Raw genomic sequence first — 21,609 nt, 5'->3', positions numbered from 1 at the left:
ATAAAATTTCCCAGGATTCCTAGGAATCTATCACCTCAAGAAGACAATTGCCAGAAAAGAAGGGTGTCATAGCAGCATGTACATAATGCGTATGCAGAGCTCATCTCGGCAACTTGGTCTGGGAGTCCTGGTAGTGCCCTTGCAATTTCATCCCGACACACGCGCACATCCTTCGCCGCCTGGGCTACAGCTCCACCACCAGCAGCCTAGCTGCCAAGGGCATGGATAACCTTAACCGGAAACTCGCTCTATAGGATCGAAGTGTCATGGGCAAAGCGGCATGACGACAGCGTAAGGCAGGTAATATAGGTGAGGACCAGGGAAGTGGAGGGATATGAAGGAATGAAGAGGGATATGAACGAATCGAGAGGGATTTACCGTTGGCAGTGCTTCTACCTCGAAATCATCCCCTTCCATGCATAGCATGCTACAATATATCAGTGGCACTTCGACTTATGGGAAATTAACAATAAGCAACTGGTTTATTCAAACAAAAAAACATTCAATCTTTAGAAGCTAATAGCAACTATTTACATTTGGGAAATAATTCTGCACACAATACGGCAACTTGCATAACTAAATTATATTCACACAATAACCAAGAGTAGATATCTCTAAATCTCACATGACTATAGGTAGAAGGGAGTTGGGGCACGTACAGTCTTGTATGCCTCCAAACTTTTTCTGTTTGGTTGGTGATTTTTAAGGCTCACATATCGCAAATCAATTACCCTATCACTGTCATAAACACCATCTTTCCTTCTTTTCGAAGGCCTATGGGCTATGAAATAATTCATGGGAAACAGCTAATAAGTCAGATTGCAAACCTGCAATTGGCAAACAGTAACTACAGTTTTAGATCCGGAGAAAGCAAGATCAGGAGAAAATAACTGAAGGAAAAATCCAAACAGTCTTTAGAGTCTACACTACAATGTACTCACACAGATCAGTTTTCTATTATGTAGTTGGGTTAGAAAAGTTTGTGATGCCCAAACTTCATAAAATTAACTTGTATATTGACTATACCAATAAATCCGGCCTTCAGCTCATCCTCTGACCCAGCCAACAGTCATCATCAGGCAGCGACACAGTTCTTTTTTTTTATGCAGAACCAAAGAGGTGAGAACAGAGAGAAAGAGGCAGATGCGGTGAATACAGAGGGGAAGCGAGAACACCTTGGCGCACAGAGACGGAGCGGTGCTGACGCCCGCTGGAGAGAAGAATGGCCTGCCGTATGGTCTTCCTCAGCAGTGGCGCCAGCATCCAATGGAGTAAAGGGCGGCCTGCCGTTGGGTCTTCCTCGGCGGCGGCGCGGTCTCACTAAGACGCACCGCGCTGGGTCTGTTGTAGCACAGAGCGGCCCGCCGTATGGTGTTCCCCCGTGGCGGCGCCGGCGGCCGGTGAAGGAAAGGGAGGCCCTGACTGCCGTTCATCGGCGGCAGCGACGGCTGTGCGGTGGTCGGCGAGAGGAAGCCCTAGCACATTAACAAAAGTTGGAGGAGAGAAGATTCGTGGCCCAAAGCCGCGGCTCCCCGCTGTCTCCACCTTCTTTAAGCCCCGGAGCAAGAACACCAACGACGTCGAAGACGGTGACGTCAAGCCTCGGTCGCCCTCTGCATCCCTGCTAATCCCCCACACGACGGCCCCCTCGCGCGGATCTCTGATGCTGTGGCCATGGACAGCAATCATAGGTGCGGTGTTGAGTTGGCCATAGGGTAAAATCTTGGCTAGAAAGAAGCTCACAGGTTGAGGCCATTGGAGATGGACAATAGAGAGGAGGTCGTGGGGAAGAAGAGTCCAGAGCATGGGAATATGCACGCATCAGTGCAGGAAGCTAATTAAAGACTGCTCTTGGCGGGGCCTAGCACCGCTTTAACCAAAGAAAATCCAACACGTGAAGGAAGCAAAGAAAACATGGTGACTGGAAGCAAATTGCAAAATAGAGAGAGGAAAGACTACCAACCGGTAGTCGGTTGTCCCAGTAAAAAAAAAGATGCAACGAAAAACAATCGAGTGACTGAAATCAACTGAAAGAAAACACGCGTCACGTAACTATTAGAGGATAAGAGGATAAATAGCACTTCTACAGTATCCAAATCAATATGAGATGACCTAAATTGATTAACTTTTATATAGGGTATAATTTTCATGTTTTCTTGAACCTACCATATCCTCCTCGCAGCCAAATTCTACGTTGGAGAGGTGAACCCTGTGAGCCAAACAAACCCGCACTTCCCTTTGCCCTGTCTGTCACCCATCTCGACGAGCCTTCTTTTCCCCTTCTTCTCTGCGCAACACCATCCTCCAGCCAAGCTCCCCTCCCCCAGCGCCGTGCCGAAGGAGCGGATCGGGAGCCGCCTCTCCGGAATCTGGTGGCTACGGTGGAGCGGTTCATCCCTAGCCCGGCCCACTTGCATCTCTCAGAGAGCTCGTCCCTCTGCGACAGGACGGCGTGGCGTCTGGGAGCACGGCACTCAACCACATCTTCGATTTGGGCGCCTCCTCCAGCGGATGGAGCTCGAGGTGGGACAGCCCGGCCCCAGCGGCGCTGGATCTCCCCTCCGTCGCGGCTGATTCCCCTCGAACCACGAGGATTGAGGAGTCGGTTGTGATGGCACGGTTGAGCGGGAAGAGCGGCAGGGTCGTGATTAGGACGACGCCGATGCGGCTAAGCCCTAGTGCCGTATGGAATCCTATCGTGAGAGAATCTCAAGTCGTTTTGATCCAACCACTGGAGCTTGCAGGGCAAGAACAAGCTGGTCTTCAATCCAATGTGCGATTTGGAGCCTCACCGGGATGTGTTGAGCCGACAGTTCTGCGCTGGCGACTTGCAGCTGCAGCCTGCAGTGCACCATCCCCCTCTATGGAATGTACTGGACTCTCTTCATGTTTTTTATCTGGAAAACTCTACATATGGTCTACATTATCTAACATGACAGAGATCATCAAAGATCGCTACCAATTACACAGCAACAAGGTTGCTCACGCGGGCAGTTCGCTGGATCCCGCTGCATTGAGCTGCTTGTGGATATGGCCCAATACTATGGCAAATGCATAAGCAGCAGGTTAGTGAACTGCAATAGATGAAGAAGTACGAATATGTTGTCCATCCATGTAACCCAACAAAGTATATATGAGCAGGCAAAATCATACTACTAATAGTGTCGAAACATAAAGCTTGGTTTGAACAGATACATATGGTCTGTGTATAATTCCACATCACGGCGCAAGCATGACACATACTTGTTTTCTCTCTGTGATAAAAAGCGCTTTATAAGTTGGCATCACACTGATATAATTCCTAGGAGCTTACATCCCGCCCTTTGCATAGGTAGAATGTCATACATGTGAGAAAAAAATATTCCTCACCATCTCCTTTAACCATGTACACACATCCATAAACATGTCTTTGTTATCCATACCCTGTAGAGGCGATCGTGAATGAAACAAATTGGTACACCGGTAAATGACCTGGAAAGAGAAGATTTCTTACCATTAAAAATCAGATCATTTCTACATATCATAAGCAACCATATTACTTCAAACGCTTGCACGCTAATGATAATCCTAAACTTGTGATATGTACCACCTAACTAATTTCCAACTAATTTGCAACACTACATAGCGGCTACAAGTTAGAAGCATACATACTTATCTGCGATTCGCAGGGTTGATCATGTCCTTGAAAATTTGGCAATTATCAGGGACATGCTCCAACTCCACAATTTCTGTGTCAACTGCCTCCATGTTGGGCGCCTCTAACTGCACCTCGAGCCGAATCGCATCTTGGATCTCCCTGAGTACCTCACATATGGATGGCCTCTGCGCGCCCTCTGGCTCCACGCTCCTCATAGCCAGGTTGGCCATCTTTTGCAGTGATTGTGGGTTATACCCAATATCTAAAGATCCATCTATGATTAAATCAATGGTTCCGCTCTGCATATGTGATCTTGCCTACACCGTTCAAGTTTATTAGTCGTTGAAAATGGCAAAGAATAATATGAAATGTGTCTCAAGTACAAGCAATGCATCTCAAGGACGTACCCACAAGACTATGTTACCATGACCACTGAGCCTCGAGTTTTCACCGGGGATTGGCTTTTCGCCTGAGATAAGCTCGAGTATAACGACGCCAAAACTATAGATGTCGATCTTTTCATTTGGCTTCCCATAACTAGCGTACCTACAAATCATCAACACATTAAACAACAACAAAAAACTTTTTGCAAAAAAAAACAAAAATCTACTAGGTAAGAGACACTCTAGCTATTTTTGTCTCATAAACAAGCAAAGAATACATATGAAATATTAGGAGATGGTGAGAAGGGCCTTACTCTGGATCGACATAGCCAACTGTCCCAGGAGCTCCGCGTCCCGACTTAGGAGCTCCATCAATCATAGCCTTTGATATGCCAAAATCTGAAATTTTTCCTCTCATGCTATTGTCGAGGAGAATGTTACTTGTCTTGATATCTCTGTGAATGATGGCTGGGATACATCCTGTATGGAGATACTCTATACCTAAAATTTAAAACATCCAAGAAAAAAGTAAGAATGTTTTGACTCCATGCTATTGAAAAATTGGGATGAAATAATAGAGGGAGTTACCTTTTGCAACATCTTCTGCTATCTGGAGACGTTGTAACCAACTAGTTATTTTCACATCATCAGGTCCACCTACAGATATCAGGAAGGGTTTTATGTACATTTACAATGATTGCATTTGCCTAATATTTTGTATACCATAAGGTTTAATATATTAAAATAGACAATGATCTAAAGGAAATTAGGAAAGAACAACTAGACCTCACTCTTTGCATAGTACAAAAATTTCTCAATGGAGAACATCAATTTTGTATCTAATAGTCAAAACGTATTTAAGCATAGAACATGTGATCATATATGCTTAAAAGAAGACCATATGGGTCTTGATTTAATGGTACAGATGTAAGCATAGGAGAAATGATGATATATCCTTAAGAAGATGCCATGTATGGGTCTACGAGTTTGACCTCACCCTACTAACGATGGTTCCATTCCTTACAATAAAAATATTGTAAACACAATTGCATAATTTAAAAATATATGAATGCTATTTAAGATGTTATAATTCACCCTTTTAGCGGTGCAAATGGGGAGCTCCTATATATTTCTTTTAGCCAAGCTCCATAACTCCATGGCCTAAGGCTGGTCATAGTGCATAGTATCATATACTAGTATCATGCATATGATACTTGTCTATGATACTATCTCTATAGTGGGTGGTATTATAGAGTAGTATCATAAACTTCTAAATTTATTGTTTTCTAGAATCCCAATGTAAATCCATGTACAAGATCAATTTGGCATTTACTTTTCTCGTAACGTGCGCTATGATACAGTATCCACCTATGTTACTCTAATCCTATCTCTCCTCCTTAATTGCATGCCACATCATCATTTTTGTGGGCCTAATATGCATGATACTACCTATGATACTAGCACTATGGCTAGCCTAAAGGAGCTCATAAATGTCCCCCGCCAAATGCGGCCCATTTAGAGCAAGTCTTATTTTTGTGTAGAACCGTGGAAGTTATTTTTATTTTACATTATTCTATTTCATACTAAAAAACATGGACTGTAAAAAATAAACGTTCCCATCTCAGAAAGATAGATATGCGTATGTGCTTGTATAAATGTTCATAAACTGGGAAATTGTCTCTACGTATGATAAAAATATTTATACATGTATACAAGTGCTTATAATATCTTAACGATGCTTATATAGAAAAGTAAAAAATGTTCATACGAAACAGAAATATATTCCTATGAAACATGAAAAATCCTAGTATATAAAACATGTGTCAAAGGAGAACAAAAAAGTAAAAAATAATTAAAAAATAGAAAAGGAAAAGGAAAAGGAAATAAGGAAGAAAAGAAGCCAGCCAACATGGAGAGAAAACTCCTTGTCGAAAACAGAGAATAGGAGGGCAGTGGCACCCTCATCCCACCAGAGTTCAAACCCCAGGTTTGATACTTTGGTGTCTCGTTAAAGTCGGAATATTATTCAGTGGGAGACGATGTTCTCATCGACAGCGAGATGCACGTGGTGACTTCGTCAGTCTCAAGACCCGTTGGATGAAGTTTCTTGGACCCAGTCTCTCGGAGGTGCTCATAGAGGTAGGGTGTGCGTGCGTTCATAGGGATGAGTGTATGTGCGTATGTGTGAGCGTCTATGTTTGTACCGTGTTTCGCAAAAAAAAACTAATCAGGGAAAAACCATAAAAAATGGTAAAATATAGAGGACTCGGTGATTTTCATCAATGACAGCAAACCCATATACGTTTTTTTTTTTTTTTTGAGCATAACCAGCCGTCCTTTATTCATTAGACATGGTCATAGGAATACAAAAATGGTCTGGTGAATTGATCAGCCAGACATGACGACCTGGTGATAAGTATGCAGAGTTCTTTGCTAGGCTATGAGCTTCTACATTTGACGCCCTCTTCTCGTGACCAAAACGTACAAGAGAAAATTCTTCGGATCTTGCTTGGATTTCGTTCAACACTGAGCTGTAGCGGCCCAACGGGCGATGAATAGGAAACGCAGATATACTACGTAGTATGTTAGATATTTTTGCGTCGGCCTGCTTGGTTGATGTGGGCTTACATAATAATAATAATAATAATGTGGCGCGGACCTTCCAGAAGTTCTGACATATCTATGTGAAGGATTTAGCTTCATTGACTTGGTGAACCTAAGCAACGAGGCTAAGTCACCCATCTCAGCCTTTCAGTTTCGGTCCAATGAATCAGATTGACCCAACGGTAGAATCAAGCGCCTATCAGGTCAACTTTAAAAAAAGTGTTGTGCAAGAATTTTTTTTTGGTCCATTAAAAAAAAAAAATTCACGAGGGATCAATCACGTTTCTAACTTCAGCGACTTAGAGCATCTCCAGGCATGTTCCTGGAAAGGCCCCAGAGCCCTGTTTTTCATCCGGATGGACGAAAACGACCCAGTCGCGTTTCTGGATCCTCATTTTCGTTTGGATTTGGGCTTTCATCCATCCGATGAGTCCAGGTCATCCCCGGTTCTCCGGGAAGCGCTCGGGGAGTCCGGAGGAAACGAAAGCGCGGGAAACATCGAGAAAACTTCCTGCACGGCTAGTGGCCCCGACTTGTCGGCGAGAAAAGCCGATCGTCGTCCTCATCGCATCGTCTTCCGCGCGCTGCAAAAGCCTGCCGCCGGTCAGTCTTCGCCGAATGGGTAGCTTCCACACGGCGAGTTAATGTCGTCGCCTCGAATTCACGCGCGGCTCCCTCTATTTATCGCGGAACTACCGCGTCTGGCCGCATTCACCGCCCTTGTCTCCCTGTTCACCTCCAAACTTCTCTCCCCAATCTCCTCGACCGAGCAATGGCGGACTTCGGCGACGGCGCGGCGAACAACGGCTTCGGCCGGCGTTCTCTCCACCAATGGGAGGGGAGGCTGCTGCACGCGGCGGGCTACCCGGCGCCGCCGGACTTCCGCGCGCCCGAAGGCTGGCGCCTGAGCGCGGGGGGGCGTCCCGATCCCGCTGCCGCCAATAGGACGCGCCACCCTCGAGGCGGAGATCGACGTGGTGCTCGTCACCCTCAGCGACGAGCAGCGAGCCGAGCCGCGCTTCTACCCGACAACTACGAGGCATGGACTGACTTCTTCCGGCAAAGGTACGAGCATGAACTCGCCGCCTATGACGGCCCTCCTCCTCCTGCGCGCAACAACGTCGCCAGCGGCCGCCGCTGGTGGAGCGGGCCAGACCGCACCCTCGAGAACGTGCTCGCGCACATCGAGGTCGGCAACTACCCCGTACTGGGGATGCTGCCGCCGGTGGCGCCTTCCTTGTCGCGCCGGCACGGGAGCTCGTGGACGCCGTGGCGGATGGAGCCATCGTCGTCGTTGTCTGGATCGGCGTCGAGGTCGGCATCGAGGTCGGGCGGGTCGGCTCCTCCACCAGCGACGCCGAGGGCCGTCAAGAAGGAGTCGGCATCGCCACCGCCGACCAGAGGGCGTAGCAGCGGCGCCCTCGTCATCCGCGAGGGGGGGGGGCTCCGGTCGTCTCCATCGCGCGGCCGCAAGAGGAAGACATCTAAGAAGGAGGCTGTAGTGGCCGCAGCTGCGTCCCAGCTCGCCGAAGAGGAGGCCAAGCGGGCCGAGGACGCGGCGATCCGCAAGGCCATTGCGAGGTCGCTGACCGACCTCGTCCTCGCCGACAACGCCCTCCCGATGGACGCGGCGCTCGCCTGGTCCATGTAGGACTGGGAGAGGCAGGAGGCGGAGCAGCAGAGGCGTCTGCTGGACCTGGCGGCCGCGCGGCGCCGCGCCACACCCACCGTACCTGTGTCGCTCATCAAGCTGGAGGAGAGCATCGACGATGAGTGGTATCGGCCGACGCCGCCACACGGCGACCCTGGCCAGGGTTCCAGCCGTTGGCACGGAGACGCCGGCCAGAGCAGCCAGCAGGCGCCACCGCCCGAGGACGCCGGCCACTCCAGCGATGACGACGACGACGGCGGCGGCGACTACACGGTGTTCTACCGCCATTTTAGCATGTAGATCGCCGTCCTTTTAATTAGTTTATATTCCCTCTCGCAGAATTTAAATGTACTACGAATTCGGCCTATATATATGCGAACTCGCATATATATGTTAAATATCTCTAAATTTCGTCTATGTTTTAACGTATTTCGTCTGATTTTTTCTGAATTCGTCTATATTTATTTAAATTTTACATCCATTTTAGATTCGTCGCTGGAAATATGGGCTTCCGCAGGCTAAATTGTATAGCGCCGGATTTCGGGCACGGGGAATCCAAACGGGCTGGAGAGGCTTTTAGATTCACAAGTCACTGAAGCCGAGTCCGTAGACGCCCACACCCACCAGGCCAGCACACCGGGTCACCGGGCACCGGCTGCGCTAAGATCGGCTGCCCTAACTCCACTCTAGTAGTTCACAAAAAAAAAAAACTCGTTAATCCCACCGTGCCGCCTCGCTCAATCCCCCGATTCATGGCTCCCAGCCGCTGCCCCTGCTGTCCTCTTGGTGCTCGTCCACTCCAGGTTCCTGACTGATTCCGCGCCGCAGATGGTGACCCCGCGCCTCCGCGCCGTGCCCTCCTCCGACGGGCACAAGTTCCTGGCGGGGCTGCCCATACACGCCCACGCTTGAAGAACTGCACGAAATTATGGGCATCCTCAGCGCGCTCCGCGCCATGGCGTCAACCTCCGCCTCGACGACGACGGCCACCATAGGGGCGGCATGTCTGGCAAGACAGGCTTCGTTGTTCGGTGCGTTCTACAACCCTGCCGTCGCGCCTCTCTTTGTCAATGTTTGTTCTTTTCTTCGCAAATGTTGTAAGAGGCAACGACATAAAAGTGCAGAAATCTAAGTGCTTGGATTGCTGCCTCAAGACACTGAACCTCTCATCCCTCCCTACCTCCCCGTCTGCTGGCGTAAATTGCTGTACCAACTAATCAGTTCCCTGATTTGCTGACCCCATGGTCTATTGAAGCTAATTGCAGTGTATCTGGCTTTTCTTCTTGTGAAGTATGCATTCACTCCGCTTTTTACTAGTCTTTACTGGTAGCTTTGATGCAAATCTGTGCCACATCATGAAGCTGGTAGCGTAGTTGCTAGATTGAGAATGATATGCATAATATATATTGTAACTGAGCCAAGTAAAAGTGCAGTTGTCAAAATGTTCTCATTCACCTAGCCATTTATTATATGGAATGTCATTCACATATGTTGTCAGTAAATCAATTCAAGAGAATGTTCATCTACTACAGAAGTTAAAGAAGATCCGAATTTGCCTGACATCTTTACAGATTGGAAATCTAGTGGATTCTGTCAAGTTAGAGAACGCCCAAGATTATCTAGTCTTAGTTATTTAGATACCTAATTTCTTTCCATGTGTGCAGGGGAAAATCCTATGCAACTGAGTTAGTTGTGCAGCGCCAAAATTTCTGATTGAATCTGTTGAGTTAGTTTTTTTTTTACCGAGAGTTGGTTAAAATCAGGCCTTGTGGGAGAAAATATAGCCGTCCTAGATGCTCCTGGAGTGATCAAAGTACTAGGACCCCTGGCTGGATGGAGTTTCGCAACACAAATCTGGTCCAACACTCTGCACAAGCTGAACCACATGCAAGACTTGGTATCTACTGCTGTTAAAGAGGTCATGGGGTTGACAGTGTATACACAGAATGACTGTTTTTTTTTTTTTTTGAACAGATAAGGGCACGAAGGCCTGGAGCTTCCATTTCATCGGCGGTGGGTGAACAATTACAAGAAGGACCTGAATGAAAGAAGAAATTACAACGAGGCCCTGACTGTGAATACCCTAAGAAGTGGCGCCGTATTCATGTTTTTCTCGTGGAAACTATGGCGAAATGTTGTTATCCTCTTCTTTCCTTTCGATAATTCATGTTATCTTCTTCTCGATATAATGAAACAGGCGCTGCTGCTTTTTCTAAAAACAAAAGCAAAACAAAACAAAAATGTGTCGCTGTTTCTTTGGTTTGGGAGCTGCAGATTGACTTCGTTGTTGGGGCTTGAAGCTATTGGTGAAGATCATGGCACTTCTGCCTACTGAAGATTAGGTGAATGTCTGGTGTACTTTTATGGTGCAGGGTAAGGGGCGATGTTGTTTGCCATGATTGGGCAGAAACTTATCTTGTTGAGATGACGCAGCAGGAAAAAACCCCGGATCGGTCCCCTGCTACTGTCGTGTCTCTGAGATGATGCAGCAGAGGCTCTTCCGTTGCTTCAAGGAGCAGTGGAGTCTGAAACTTGGGTGCTATGTTGGCTGATATTTGTTTGTGGCTACTGGGTGATGTTTGTCTAAGGTCACTAAAAAAATCAAATAATTCGAACAAAAGGGTTAACATCGCATAGACTTCTGGAGTGATGGTGTTTCATGGTCGTCAGGGAGGTCAAGGTTTGCGGCAAGCAGTCCAATAACTAACAAAAAGAAGGCTAAAAATCCCGTACTTTCTTCAGGGAAGAGCAATACAGCAGGGATCTATTCGAGGTTCAAACAAGCCCCTAATTTACGAAGGCCCAAAAACAAGAAAGAAAACAATCCAGTCCCTCCTGGGAACAGACGCGTGACATTTTATTTCGTGTCAGTTGCTTATAATTATCGATATTTGTGCATGAGAACAGAATGCTATGGATTCTATGAAGTATGAACTACTGTAGATGCTTGTAGTTGTGAGACGTACCACGAATATGCTGTTCTAGCGTCCCGTTCTCCATGAACTCGTATACAAGAATTCTCTTTCCCTTTTTCTGACTGTAACCAAGGAAATTCACTAATTGCCTGTGATGTATTCTGGAAAGCAAAGCTATCTGAAGTAACAAAGCAAGACAATCAATTAATTAACTGGTCATAATATTCATATCATTATTCTGCATACAAGAAGCTTACCTCATTCAAAAAATCCTTGATGCTCTTATCGGAGTTGCTTATCAGAACTTTGGCTGCGATCTCTCGCCCATCTCTTAGCTTTCCATGGTACACTTTGGCAGACCCACCAGACCCTAGTATTCTCTCAAAGTTGTTGGTGGCATCTTCAATATCCGATAAGGTAAATCTTGCTGTAGCTGATCCGTTCAAGCCTAGCTCCGCTGCAAATAACAAATTAACAATGTCAATTGTCAAATGACCTAAAAGTGGCTGCAAAATACTCGGTAATGGACACGCACCATCTGAGGGTTTCTTCTTCCGCGTAAAGAACAGGCAGCATCCAATAGCACCAAGTAGCAAAATAGCTCCAGCCACGGTACAAGCAGCAATTACTATTACTCGCCTTCGTGGCTGCCTGCCACCTGTCCCTAAGAAGTACCGGTTACAAGATAATTTATTTTTCCATTTTCTGCATCATTTTTTGGATCAAGATTATTACGTAACATAAAAATAAGAGACTATTTCTTACCATCCTGAGTAATTTGAATATAGTTGTAGATCTCGATGGCATTTAAGATGGGTCCCCTTGAAGAATTCTTCGCCTTCTCTAACTCAAAAGAGAAAACCAGAGAAGAGAGGTTGCTGTAGCTTGCTTCATATACCCGATACTTTCCATGTGTAGTCGCCGCTATGTCAATGGCTAAATCATTGAATCCTGGCCAGCCTGAAATATGTGACGTAAAGTTTCTGGTCTCGTTTGGAGCTAGGTCTTCGATTTCTGCAAAATACGTTGCTGCCCATGCATTTACTGAGAATGTCTCCATGGCAAGCCAATAGGACAAATATCCCCTTTGACCAACTACTGCAGTTTGCATCACCTTTTCAGGAGGTTCTTCCTGAGTACCAACAAAAATTGACTTCGAAGTAGATATTCTTTTCGTCCCACCAGCAACATCAGAAAGATCACTCCTCCCCAAATCAGATTCCCATATTCTATCAAATGGGTCATCAGGATACCTGAGAATTAAAAAAAGAGAGATCACAGTTCAGCGGTGACAACATTTTGGTGAGATGGCAAACAACGGAAGGGATAATACGATATGTGCCCGTAACAAAGCGCACACAGAAACAAGAAATTTTAATACTCCTTCCGTTCATAAAAGGATGTCAAAGATTTATCTAAATTTGGACGTATCTATACACTAAAGAGTGTATTTAAATTTAGACAAACTTTTGACATTCTTTTATGAACAGAGCTAGTACTACTATAATCGCGTCTCATGCCTATAAGGCTAGCAATGGGCTGAAAACCAGCCTAAAACTGAGCAAAATTATTTCATCAGGCCAAATCCCCCCTAACCACTTCAAGCCAACAACTCCCTCTGCCAAATAAACCACCACCAGTTTCAGCCCACTGAAACCCAACACATGGCACATCACAACAAGGTCCACAAGTTAGAAAGGCCATAGATTCCTACCGAACAGTGTGGTCTTCTGGGGCTGATATCCTCTCAAGTTTGGGAAAAAGGTCTAGTTTTGCTGGTGGTGGACTTTACTGAAGCCTGAACCCAAATGATATTCTGTCACATGTTTGGTCGTGGCCTGGCCTAGTACTGCGTTAAGCCCTATTTTATGCAACCGATACCTTGACAAGCACTCCCTGTTCTACAAACATCTCCTTATGATCGGTAAAGTTTGGCAAGTTGTCTAAAAAAATACATATAAAATCATATTTTCCTCGTTCCAAACTTGTCACATGAGGCCATTATAACCAAACTAAAGTGTTTCCTGGATAAAATTAAAGAAATATTGTTTCCTGGCAAACCAATCCGAACTATATTTATTTGCCACATGAGGCCATTATAACCAAACTCTTTTTTGCAATGTAAAAAATAAACAATGAAAACTATTGGCAAGTCAAGTTATAATGTTTATGCTCAATGGTGTTCTAAAAAAATGTTTATCCTACATGGAAGCATACCAAACCAAGTGCTCTTTGTCGTCCATATGGCAGAGCCACTGGCCAAGGTTCGTGAAGTCTGGTGAAATCTCGGCCTTGCAATGCCCTTCGAAGGCATTGCTAACTTCTCATCTGAAATGTCGTCTCGGCGGAGCATGGCCCTTCGACAAAGCAGACGACACTCGTTGACCAGAGCGGCTCCGGACCGCCAACCCGGGGATGACCGCTTGTGTGTAGGTGGACTGGCGTTTGCAAGATCTCGGTATTGTGATACCCCTAGACTGCATTTGGTAGCACTTCTCTGTACTGTGTCTGTATATTGTCTCCTCTTTTAGTCGACGAACGTACTGTTCGTGTCTACCTCCTCCTCTTTTCTAATGTAAAAAACTATCTATCCTGACCAATGTCAACCCTTATGGGTGGACAAGAGCCTGGTCTTATAATGCTCTTTTGAAGCAATATATTCAGGTGGGGAGTCTTTCCCCCCCGGTGAAAGTTTCAAAAAAAAAAAAAAACCAAGCGGTTGTGACAAGTCTTGTTGCCATTAGTATACCAGCCAAGTTATCATACTCATCATTATAACCGATGGGTAATTTCCTAAATTATGTATTTAACAATGTGAAGATTGTTCCTAAACTAGTAGCATTCATGATAAGTGTATCACGAGTATAATTCATTAAAAGAAGCGGTACCAACACGAAAGAACATTATGTGTACCTGATTGATTGATTGTTTTCTGCCCCGAAGTTGATTCTTGCAAATAGACTCAGGAAAAACTGTGCCTCGTATGGTGTGGAGTAAGCTGAGCCACCAAGCATTCGAACCTCTAGCGTAGAAATGAAAGGTTGGCCCGTGGTAGCTTCTGAGAGGCAGATGCGCAACTCGGGAGTAGGAGCTAGTACAATAGCCTCTTCAACTACGACGGAGCTCGCATCGTAAATCACAACCGTGGACCAGTGAGTGGACCCAAGGGAGAGATCGAACTTAGGGTAGACAGGGCTGTGATCGAAGTCACCATATAGAAAACTAGCCCTCACTAAGTATCTTGTCCGCTCCCTTGCATCAATAGTATAGCAATACTTCCTCTTGTCCGGCGGGAAGTATCGTACAGTCCTGTACTGCTTCTGAAGTTGATGGCCTGGTAAGGTCGCTGTCTGGCCACCGGAGACAAAGTTGGAGTCGGAAGTCCAGTGGATTCCAACTCCATCCATGTACTCCCCAGTCTCCCCGCCACAATCCAGACTAAGGAAACCTGCATCATGAAATGGATACAATATGTTAATCAAATTAGGATCACTTGTAGTTTTAAAATTGTACAATGATAAGTTGTTTGAGAATTATAAAAAAAATCAACTATGTACTGTTTAGAGAAGTCACAAGCATCATATACATAGATAAGTACATGTGAGAGTGTATATGATGTAATTGGTAAATGAAATCAACTTTGTATTAACCAACATCCTAATGTAGACCAGATCGAAAATAATCATATTAACCCAAAAACTTTGCTCGGGGCCGGTTGAGACGGGGGCAGAAATGTGGCGATGAGCGGCCGCTGCATTGGGATTGGCAATGTCTCAACAATCCGTTGGCAACGTGGATCGGCAGGCCCCAAGGTAAAATAAGTTTCACTCTTTTTAAGATCGAGTCGGTGTGATACGGGAGAAAACATGATAGAGCATGTCGTTCGGGTAGGATATAGCACTAGGTTTTTTTTTAGCATATGATATAGCACTAGGTGTGAGGCACAAAAGGGTCTCCGTGAATTGGTATTGTTGGTAACCATGGAGCGTCAGTAGTGTTCTTATGACACATACTTGTGTTGGTAACACGACTTTGTACTCGCCAAGAAATTGAACAATATAATGCGAGGCCTTTGACGTTCCGCACGCAGCTCTGCTGTTTTACTGGGCTGGAAGTCTACGGTTAGCTGGGCCGAACCAGCCTGTTAGCCCATATCCAGGCTAGGATCTGATTGCCCGTGAAGGACAGCAGGGTCAAGGATCAGACCAGCTGCACTGTGCAGGCAGGCGGCCGGAGGGAGCTGGTGTTGGGCACGCGGAGTTGCAGAGGAGGCGAGCGTGCGGGATGCGCGTCAATTTGGAGCCGCTCCGGGGCGAGGGCAGTTTGCAGGTGGGGGCGCATCTCGGCCTGCCGCCTGATTGCTGCAGCTGCCGGCGGCGCGACGAGGATGCCGTGGGACCTCGGGACTAGGGAGTGTGAGGGAGTCCGCGTCTCCCAGAATGCCGACCCGCGGGTCCGGAAGCCTGCTTCGGCAACTCGGGCCGTGACGAGCTGGCCTCCCGCCTTGCCTCCGCAGCGGCGGCCGGCGGGCGACGAAGACATGCGGCGGCGGCCTCGGCCTCGGCCTCGTCAACGTGACAGAGAAAGAAAGGGATTGGGGAAAGGGGAGGAAGGAATACTGCGAACGACTCGTCAGGCTGTAGTAAATGGGGCGAATTGTTTTCTAAAAATATTTCTTCTTTAATTCTACAAATATCATATATTTTTGAATTTTTAAAAAAGTATTACACCGCCAGGGTAAGGAATCCCGAAAGGGACTAGTTGAGGCAGAGAAACCCCAAAGTAAGAGCATCTCCAGTCGCGTCCCCCAAACCGTCCCCCAAAGCGATTTGGGGCGCGCCGGACAAAAAAAAAAGCGTTCCAGCCGCGTCCCCCAAAGCCCATTTTTGTCCGGCGCGGCCCGATACGGTGTCCGGCGCCCCGAGCCCGTCCCCGTCCCACAGGGACGCTCGGGGACGCCGGACACAACGAAAGCGAGGCCAACCGACGCGGGCCCGACGCGTCGGCGGCACGGAAGGCTAAAACCACGTCGCCTACCTTTGGTCAAGCGACGTTAATGGCGTCCCTGTTTTCCCGGGCGACGCGAGGGACGCGTCTCGTCGTGCATGGCCGTGTGGCCGTCCGCGCCGGAGTTATTGCGTGCAACCACCCGCTGCCGCCGCTGTTTTAAGACGCCCTCCGATTATCGCCGCTCATCATAATCCTTCTCGTCGCCGCCGCCTCCCCTTCCCGGATCCTCTCCTCGCCGCTCAAAAAATGTCGAGCTCGTCCTCCCGCAAGATCGCCGCGGCGCAACGGCTCGGCCGCGGCAGCCTCACCGTGGCGGAGGCGTGGGCGCCGTACCACGCCGGTATCCGGTCCCGCCGGACATGCGGCTGCCACAGGCGGCGGGCTGGAAGATGGCCGTGAACGGCATTGGCGTTCCGCCGCCGCCGAGCCGCGCACGGAGCAATGGTGGGACGCCGTCAAGGCCCGTCGGGCTCAACTCACCGCCCGGGAGCGGTTGGATCCGACGTGGGCGATCGACAACAACGACGCTCGGTGGACGACGTACTTCAAGGCGAAGTACGACATCGAGATGCGCAGCACCGAGCAACCTCGTCGGCGGCCCCAATAGGCTGGAACAAGGATGGCCGCGCCCGTTCCAGGGCGTTCCGGGCGCACCCTCGACAACGTCATCCGCGGCATCCGCAACGGCGCTCCAAGGCCGGAGATGCCGTCGTCGCCGCCGCCGTCTCCTCAATGGCAGCCGAGAGGACGATGTACTCGTCCTCCTCGCACTCTTCTTCCTCGGGACCGGCGCGATCGACGCCGTCCTCGTCTTACCGATCGGCGCCGTACACCGTTCCCAAACGGGAGGTGAAGGAGGAGCCGGCGACGCCCGTCAACACGAGGCGTGGCGGCAGCAAGGGAGGCGCGGCGGCGCCCTCCTCATCCCGAAGCCGTAGGTGAAGGAGGAGCCGGAGGAAGCGTCGCGAGCGGCGCTCGGCGGCGGAGTACGAGCGGCGGCGGCGGCTCATCGCCGGCGGCCGACGACCCCGAGGACCGCCCGGGGCTGCGGGCGGCGTTCTTGGCGTCCATGGACGACAAGGACGCCTGGAGAGGCGACCTGGACGCGGCGATCGCCATGTCCATCCGCGACTCCGGCAAGCCGCCGGTGGACCTCACCGACGACGGCGAGGCGAGGACCAAGCGGCTTGGTGAAGGACGAGCCCGTGGACGAGCCCGTCGACGAGCGCGTCAAGCGAGGAGGTCGTCACCGACGAGATGTACAACTTCCGGCGGTACTACGACGCCTCCGGCCGCCGCAAGTGGTTCTAGATTAGGTTTAGTTTTAAAGTTAGTCAAATTTCGTTCGAATCTATGTAAGTTTGGACGAATCTAATCGAATCTAGTTAAGTTTAAAATTTGCGAAATTTTGTTTGGGGGACGCGGCCGGGAGCGACGTCCCCCAAACGCGGCACGAACGAAACACGTCCCCCAAACGCTCAATCCGGCGCGGTTTGGGGGACGATTTGGGGGACGCGGCTGGATGCTCTAAAGTTGACTTGTTGGGTACCCGAAAGGAGGAGGCCAACAGTCTGTCACGTGGAGGAATCCACGGAGTCTAGCTAGACCAGTCGGGTTAGGCTGGCTCGACAGTGTAATAATTTTTAAAAAATTCAAAAACATGTAATATTTGTGAAAATAAAAAAATAGTTATCAAATGTCCACGGTGCTTAGTCAAGTTTGTTGGGTGTGAGTAGTGCAACTAGGCAGTTTAACGAAGAGCCCCCGCTCACGCCTCGCCGGACTTTTGGGTTTCTTATCAGAGTGGGGCCTAGATCAAGTAACTACGTGTTACATTTTTCTTTGCCTGATACCAAGTCCAGTTGGGCCTCAAGCATGCCGAGGTATACTCTGCATGCTCCTTAAATAAGGACTTGTTTCTGATATTAGTGAGCGTACTTCTCCAGAGAGAGATACGTGGATTAGTCTTTGTTCTACATGTCTTGGGATATGACATCGCTTGGTTTTTCTCTTCCCAAAAACTATCGAGCAAACATGAGAAAATAAGGACCCACGCGCTACATGATCTAGACCCTCCATATTTCTAAATCAACAGCAAGATATCAACATTTTCCAAAAAAAAAAGAATGAAAAGTTGTTGGGCCCACAACTACCTTTACGTCTTTAACCCAAGCAACTTTGGTGGGCCTGCGCGAACAGGTGGCTCCGGCGTTGAAGAGGCTCAAAGAACACCTCCGGCTATGATTACTTATCAGGTTAGATTCAGTCTTCCAGGGCTGGTAGCTATGCGGCTTGTTAACATCTTCTGGATAGGAGTTTTCTTCAGCGTCGAAGAGTTAACCACCTGTTGATGTTCTTCTTCTCCTACGACGGTGAAGGACATATGTGTTTGATATTTGTGGCTATGGCAGATTGCAGAAGTACAACTCTTGTATCCTCCTTGCTTTATGTTTTTTAGATGTCTTTGCCTTATGTTGTTTATATGCTTACCAACTTTGTATTGTTATGTTTACGAATACAAATAGTAATGTATGCCTTAGGGATGTACATCATAAAAAAAATCTTTTGTTTATTCCTTACTACCTCCATTCCAAGCTTAAGTCTTATATTTTGTTAAAAGTTAAACCAAATAAAGTTTGATCAAAATTTAAAAAAAAATCTATCAATAAATATGATACTTCCTTTGATTCATATGACTTGCCACTAGTATGGATGTATCTAGAAGTGAGATATGTCTTGATACATTTATATTAGTGACAATTAATATAGATCGGAGGGAGTATTTAATAGATACCATATAAAAATACATTTCATTATTTATCTAACAATATTAATTTGTATTTTCCATGTTAATATTTTTTTGGTTCAAATTTGGTTAAATTTGACATAGTTTAATATTTTAAAAATAATATAAATCTTAAGTCAGGATCTAAAAGGACAAGAATTTTGCGATCATTTTCTTCCCCCATCCCGTACGCCATGGTCGCCGCCTACTACAACCCGTCGCCGCGGCCGGGTGCCACCGTCTAATCCTCCAAGCACCCCGCAACTCCGTCGATCCCCCGCGTTTCGCCGTGCGCCTTCGTCTTGCAGCATTTGCCGTACTCTGCAACTCAGCCTTAACCCGCCGCCACATTTGCCATGGTCGGAGCTTCCCGCGGGGGCGGCAGCGCGCGGGGCCAGCAGAGGCAGGCACTTCTCCTTTTACCTCTACTCTCCCCTCTATTTCGAAGTAGCTCTGGCTGCACTCGCTCGCTTCAGGGGAGCCCAGGCACCCGCGTCACGCCGAGCACCGACGGGCGCTCCTGGCCGACGACCGGATGGAAGAGCTCAAGTGGGTCCGCGAGGACATTTCCGAGTCCTCCTGAAAGGCCAGGTTCCAGTCTTAACCCGCTGCTGCTACTTGTTTTGTGTGTCGTCCGCTAGTTTTTTGGCCAAAACTCCTGACATGTCATTTCTGATTCGTCCTCCGACACCGATAAGCCCACCTCATACCGGTAAAAATCCCCCCTTTCACTAACATTTTATGTCTATGCATTCTAGATTCCGTTGTGGTATTTGATTGCATCCCATTTTGGTGTTTGATCCGGCTCCTGAATTCTGATGGGATAGTTGATTCATGGTTAGAGCAAATGGCCACGCATAAATTTGAGAATTCATGTGCATGCTTTTTTTTTTGTACTAGAGCGAACAATTGATGTAAGAAGTCAATCTAGATGGATTGGCTAATACAAGTGACTTGATTACTATTTCATCTGAACAAACATGTTTATATTGAAGTAGTTATGATTGTATTTACTGTAACTCTCTACTGGCCTGTTTAATAATGATTTAGAGAGTGATTATTGCATTTTTTAATTTAATGGTCGATGATCCAGATAATGTGTTCATACGGAATGTTATCTTTGATCCCCGAAACGAGTCGCAAATTAGCAAGCACAAATAGAAAAATACCCTAGCTGATGAACCTTGGTGAGTTTGTGGTATGGCTTTGTTGTTCATTATCTTAACCTGCTATTATTTACAATCTGTATTTGGTATTCGGAGGGTTTATATGGTACTTGAATATCATAGGACAAGTTGACATCGCTTCTATTGTTAAATGGAGTCATACATGATAGTGTTTTTCTGAATATCATTACTGTGTGCCTGATGAAACCAATTTGGACCTTTAACTTGAGAAGTGAGAACTCGTAAAACATGTACTCATTCTCATCTCTGTCGTTGCAGCACCAATCAGTTACGCTTCTATTTATGAAGAACTTCCATAGCTGGAATTGAAAAAAATAGGTTTCAGATATTTTATCCCATCAAAGGGACCTTCGGATAGTATATTCGCCGAATCATCTCATGTTCTTCCGCCTCTCAAGAAATTATGTCCTGCTGGAGAAGAGACCAGTTGCAAACGAGTGAGAAGTACCAAAGATTTGTCCCATAATATGATGGTATACTTCAATGCCTGCTAGTTGCAAACGCCGAGGCAGAAGGAAAAAATGAACATCATGAAAACAGGCCAAACTGATTGTGGCAGCTTTGCCCAGGAGTAGTTAAATTGTTTCTTTACGGTGATACGACGGGACGAGATCCAGTGTAGAGTCTGAGACTACGGTTGTAACATGTATAACATATTATGCTGACCTGATGGTTTGGATAATGAAACGTTTGACAGTTTCATTTAGCATTTTGTCGTTGCATTCAAGAACTCTTTATCTGCTCATGAAAAAATATACCAGCCAAACAAATTTTGCGCAATTCTTCTACATTTCGTCAATTGTTTAAGTGAGACGTATATGTGTTTTAGTACCTTTAAGTTCTGTTCCCAGGTTCTGTATCTCAGCATGTTGTCAAGCTTTGACATGAAAGCAGAATGACGCTCCAAACTTGTTTGTGTGATTTTTGTCAAATACAACAAAGGCAACAAATTTCTCTGTACAATTAACGAAGTAGTGCTCGACTCTTTACAAGCATGGCTATGGCAACTGTTCTGACTTATGGAGTTTTCTTGTTGCTACATTAAGTTGACTCTTTACAAGCGCCTGCCGGTGGTGCTGCACGACTGAGCTCTCCGAAGCCGTATATTTAGGAGTTCAGTGCGAGGCCTACCGCCTACGTAGGGATTTCACTGATTTTTGTTGACAAATTAACTAGGATTAATAACTTATTATGGAAGGATCCCTTAACATAATTACCAAGTTGTCCTTTGGCCGAAATTGGGACAAATCAATTTTAACCCTTCTATCTTCTATATACTACACTACATGCGAAATGTGTAGCAGAATGTACAATATAAAATCTCCCGATCGATAAAAAGGAAGATAAAGTATTGGTACCTGGTTGAGCCGCCGACGGCAACCAGAGTAGCAGTAACACGAAGGTGAGCTTGAGGACGAGTGCTGCAGCCGAAGCCAT

The 21,609-nt window shown here is 47.0% G+C and overlaps 1 protein-coding gene and 1 long non-coding RNA gene across 2 annotated transcripts; one reads left to right on the top strand and one right to left on the bottom strand.

Annotated features, from left to right (window-relative positions):
- Nucleotides 1-3,651: 3,651 nt before the first annotated feature.
- LOC124663582 (probable LRR receptor-like serine/threonine-protein kinase At1g67720) lies at nt 3,652-21,609 on the bottom strand. Its single transcript, XM_047201269.1, has 10 exons — nt 21,531-21,609; nt 14,104-14,638; nt 11,956-12,443; nt 11,687-11,854; nt 11,448-11,647; nt 11,242-11,368; nt 4,609-4,677; nt 4,335-4,521; nt 4,045-4,183; nt 3,652-3,954 (listed from the first exon to the last, which is right to left on the bottom strand). Exons 1-10 carry the CDS (start codon nt 21,607-21,609, stop codon nt 3,652-3,654), a joined length of 2,295 nt encoding a protein of 764 aa, XP_047057225.1.
- On the top strand, nt 9,257-10,459 carry LOC124666823. The gene is made up of 2 exons (XR_006991060.1): nt 9,257-10,172; nt 10,250-10,459. It is a non-coding gene; the product is annotated as an uncharacterized LOC124666823 (long non-coding RNA).

The sequence above is a fragment of the Lolium rigidum genome, chromosome 6, assembly GCF_022539505.1.
Source record: "Lolium rigidum isolate FL_2022 chromosome 6, APGP_CSIRO_Lrig_0.1, whole genome shotgun sequence".
Lineage (NCBI taxonomy): Eukaryota > Viridiplantae > Streptophyta > Magnoliopsida > Poales > Poaceae > Lolium > Lolium rigidum.
The sequence above is the reverse complement of the archived record's forward strand: the minus strand, read 5'-3'. Positions and strand labels throughout refer to the sequence as shown.